Genomic DNA, 4,200 nt, shown 5'->3' with positions numbered 1-4,200 from the left:
GGTGTTTGTTTAGCTTCAGCTCCGTCATCAAGAGTTTCTTGAAAGCCTAATAAATCTGTTACTTGCCTCCAAATCTAATTACCCGGACTACTAATTAGGTGCAAATGGCCGGTGGAAATTACTGCAGACGTAGACGGATGGCGGTAGAGCAGAAAAGTTTGTCTCTTCCCGAGCGGGCATCTGAGCTCTGAAATGCGGCAGCGTCGGGGGGAAGGGGAAAAGGGGCTGGGGGGAATGGAGGGGGGGGGGGAGAGGTTTGAATGTTGCCCAAACCTGGGATAATTAAAGTTCTTGCAAGAGACTAGGGGAGAGATAGGTTTCTTGAATTGTTTCTTTGTTTCTCACCCTTGGGCTTTGTTATCTGCATTATTTATTTAGCCGAGGGGTTCTTTGTGTCTGCCAATGGCCCCAATCAAGTTTTGCTTGAGACAATTAGCCGGTGCCCGGCCGGGAATCCTATGCAAATGCCCCGGGCCGCAGCACAATGCGGGCAGTTGAAGGCATGGGGGGGTTTTGTTCGGGCAGTAATTACTGGCTGGGATGTTGTTGCTCCCCCCACCCCCCTTTTTTGGGGGGGGAGAGATGCGTTTATCTAGTCAGTCTCTCCCAGCTCCCAAATCCTGCCGGGGTCCGGCTTTACGAGCTGCAGGATTGACGGGGGAAGGCAAGAGGGGATAAAAGCTTGGGGGGGGGGTGGGGGGTGGGCGCAGCGAGCTGGAGTGACCCCCCCTCTCTCGCCTCCGCAGGCACCTGGCGGCTCCCCCCACCCGACGGCATCCCCAGGCACCGCCCGGGGCAGGCAGGGCGCTCGGGCGGCTCCCCCTCGCCCGGATTTCGGCCAACTCTCCTCCCCGCCACAACTTTAGCATGATGTCTTATCTTAAGCAACCACCTTATGCAGTCAATGGCCTGAGTCTCACAACCTCGGGCATGGATTTGTTGCATCCGTCCGTCGGTTATCCCGGTAAGCCACGTTTTTCTTCCCTCTCTCCACTCCGCCCCCCCGCATCCCCCCTTCCTTTTTGCCCCACGGAGGAGAAGCCGCCGGGCTTTTGGAGACACAACATGCACAGAGGCCATGATGGCAGGGGTGGGTTAGTGGGGGGCTGAGGTCTCCCTTTCTCCTTTCCTCCTCACCCTCAACTTTTTATCCGGGGGTCTGCAAAGGGGGAACACACTCCTGCTTTTGGGGGGGGAGAGAGGGGGATGTTGGGGTGCAGACCGATCCAGGTGGGATCGCTACACGGTGACGGCTCAGGACTGGGGTGCGGGTTTCTCGAGGCAGGGAGGGAGGTGCGAGGGGATTGGGGTGCCCCTTGGGAGGGTGCTGGAGGGGACACACGGGGCTGAGGGGCCGCTGACTGACGGCCAGGGCCTCTGGCTCCTTTCGCAGCCACCCCCCGAAAGCAGCGGCGGGAGCGCACGACCTTCACCCGGGCGCAGCTGGACGTGCTGGAGGCTCTTTTCGCCAAGACCCGGTACCCCGACATCTTCATGCGGGAGGAGGTGGCGCTGAAAATCAACTTGCCCGAGTCCCGAGTGCAGGTAGGAAGCGGGGCGGCCCCGGAGACCCCTGCCTGTCCCCCACCTCCATCCCGGTGTGCAGAGTTTGGGGTGGTCCGTGGCTGGAAGGGAGGAGAGGGGGCTGTTTTAGGGGATGGGGTGGGTCTTGGAGGGAAAGGAAATCCCTGGGGGGTGAAAGAAGCTCATAGATGTCTGAGGGTGCGGTGAGGGGGGCAGGGGGCAGAGTGTCAGTTTGCACCCCCAAGGCTGGAGTGTCCCTTCCTCTCTTCCTTACTCCTTGTGCAGTGGTGTGGTCTGTGCAGCTCCCAGGTCCAAGCTCCTGAGCCCTCCGCACCATTCCCCAGCACCCCCCCCAGCCTCTGTGAGCCGGGGAGGGCTCTCCAGCATCCCCAGGCTCTGCGCCGTGCCTTGTGCAGGGTCCCAGTGCTGCAGTCATTTAGGGGCTCCTGCGGAAGGGATCCCCCGCTTCCCAGGGATCACCACATCCCTGGAGCAGGGCCAGACCGGGATCCCCTATCACGCCAGTACAAACTGGGGGCTTCATCTCCCTTTGAAGGGACTGATAAGAGAGGGAATGCCTTGCTGGAGGGGACTCCTCTCCTGGGGCTGAGCTGTGTCTCCTCTGCAAGCAGCTTGTAGGGGCCCAATCCAGACTGCGGTCTGGAGGTGCTGCGGGCAGGTCGGGAGGATCCCTAGCACGGATCCAGGACAGACTTTGCAGGTGGGACAGAGCAGCTTCCAAGCCGTCCATCCCACTGGCCCCCCCGTGAGGCTTCCCAAGGCCTCATGGTGCCATGCCCCAGCAGACCATGGCCACCATGGCCACCAGGACCAGAGTCCCCCCCCCCAATGCCACACCTCAGCCTTCTCCCATGAGGTGTTCTCCCCAGAGGCGTCCTCCCCAGAGCCAGCCCCCTTGGTCCTTGCTAAAATAGGGTGAGAAGGATCTGGGGGCTGGCTCTGGCTGGGGGTGAGAGCAGAGAATCTATTTAGAGGGTAAATGAGGCATTTTACCAGCACCACCACCCCCCTTGCCTCTGTTTCCCTAATTGTTCCCTCGTTTTACTGATGCTTTATTGTTTCTAATTAAAGGCTTGACTTCCAGTGGCCTTAAATGGTGTTTGCTGGGGGTCCCCGGCTGGCAAACAGCATAGATGGAGCCCCCCTCCCGCCCCTCCACTACCCTTTCCCCCAAAAGTGACCTTATTAAGCAGTTTGATTTGCCCATTTCCACTTGTTATTACCACTAATGATCTCGGGGAGGGGGAGCCCCGGAGCCTCTTTGCGGCAGCAGCCTGCAACCCTCCTCTTGCCGGGGAGCTCTTTCAAGTGCCTCCTCCCCAGCCAGGTCTCCCTGCCACCGGCTCTTCTGCCCTTGGGTCTGTCTGTGTGTCCTTAACACCAGGGTTTGTCTCTCTCTCTCCCCCCCTCCATCTCTCGGTCTCAAGGTGTGGTTTAAAAACCGCCGGGCCAAGTGCCGGCAGCAGCAGCAGCAGCAGCAGAACGGGGGCCAGAACAAGGTGCGGCCAGCTAAAAAGAAGAATTCCCCAGCCCGGGAAGTGAGTTCGGAGAGTGGGACCAGCGGGCAGTTCACTCCCCCCTCCAGCACCTCGGTCCCCACCATTTCCAGCAGCAGTGCCCCCGTATCCATCTGGAGCCCGGCATCCATCTCCCCGCTCTCAGACCCCCTGTCCACCTCTTCCTCCTGCATGCAGAGATCCTATCCTATGACCTACACCCAGGCATCAGGCTACAGCCAAGGATACGCCGGCTCGACCTCCTATTTTGGAGGGATGGACTGTGGATCTTACTTGACCCCTATGCACCACCAGCTTCCCGGACCGGGAGCCACCCTGAGTCCCATGGGTGCCAACGCGGTCACCAGCCACCTCAACCAGTCTCCAGCCTCCCTCTCCACCCAGGGCTATGGAGCCTCCAGTTTGGGCTTTAACTCCACCACCGATTGCTTGGATTATAAAGACCAAACCGCCTCCTGGAAGTTAAACTTCAATGCTGACTGCTTGGATTATAAGGACCAAACATCCTCATGGAAGTTCCAGGTTTTGTGAAGAACCTTGTTGGTAACGAGAGAGAGAAATCAGCGATGAGAACAAACAGGCTGGGCTGGACGCTCCAGTTTTAGTCAGGTCTTGGTTAAATTAAAAGAGAAAAATAACTCAAAGGACAAACAAAACGAACACAAAACAAAAACTAAACCGACAGCGACAAGAGGGGGGACAGTGTTGGTGTGATCCCGTTCAGACTCACCTCCTGCTCAGACGCTCTGGAAAAGGAATAACAATAATCATCATAATAAAAGAGGAAAGATGGAGGAGGAAGGCCTTAAACGGACAGATCATCTAGTGAGCAGAAAACAGGCAGACCCATCTGTGTTCTTTCTAGTTTTAGGCAATTGTTGGGTTTCTTTGTTCGGAAGAGGTGGGAGATCGTTCCACCTCGGGGCCAGTTTTAAAACAAAAACGAAAACGAAAAAAAAAAAAAAAAGGAAAAAAAAAGAAAAAAAAAGGAAAAAAAGGAAAAAAAAAGTCTAGGTTTTTATTTCTTTTTCTTTTTTTTTTTTTTTTCTTTTGCGTGTGTGCGTGGAAAGATCCTTCACCCAGAGGTTTCCAATGTGTTAGCCAACCCTCCGTTCCAATATCCACAATGGACAGAATT

General features: G+C 56.6%; 1 protein-coding gene across 2 annotated transcripts; it reads left to right on the top strand.

Moving 5' to 3' along the window:
• Positions 1 to 867: 867 nt before the first annotated feature.
• Positions 868 to 3,593, top strand: OTX2 (orthodenticle homeobox 2; the record flags this gene model as incomplete). 2 transcript variants are annotated; one of them, XM_084270648.1, is made up of 3 exons in its annotated part: positions 868 to 964; positions 1,394 to 1,545; positions 2,973 to 3,593. In XM_084270648.1, the coding sequence occupies 3 exons, from the start codon at positions 868 to 870 to the stop codon at positions 3,591 to 3,593; spliced, it is 870 nt and encodes a 289-aa protein (XP_084126774.1). The 2 variants fall into 2 exon arrangements, with proteins under 2 accessions (XP_084126774.1, XP_084126773.1); XM_084270647.1 differs by having other exon boundaries at positions 1,373 to 1,545.
• Positions 3,594 to 4,200: the final 607 nt, after the last annotated feature.

Source organism: Gallinula chloropus (assembly GCF_964237585.1).
Source record: "Gallinula chloropus genome assembly, chromosome: 14".
NCBI classification, from domain to species: domain Eukaryota; kingdom Metazoa; phylum Chordata; class Aves; order Gruiformes; family Rallidae; genus Gallinula; species Gallinula chloropus.
Note: the sequence above shows the minus strand (reverse complement) of the source record. Positions and strands in the feature narration are given on the sequence as shown.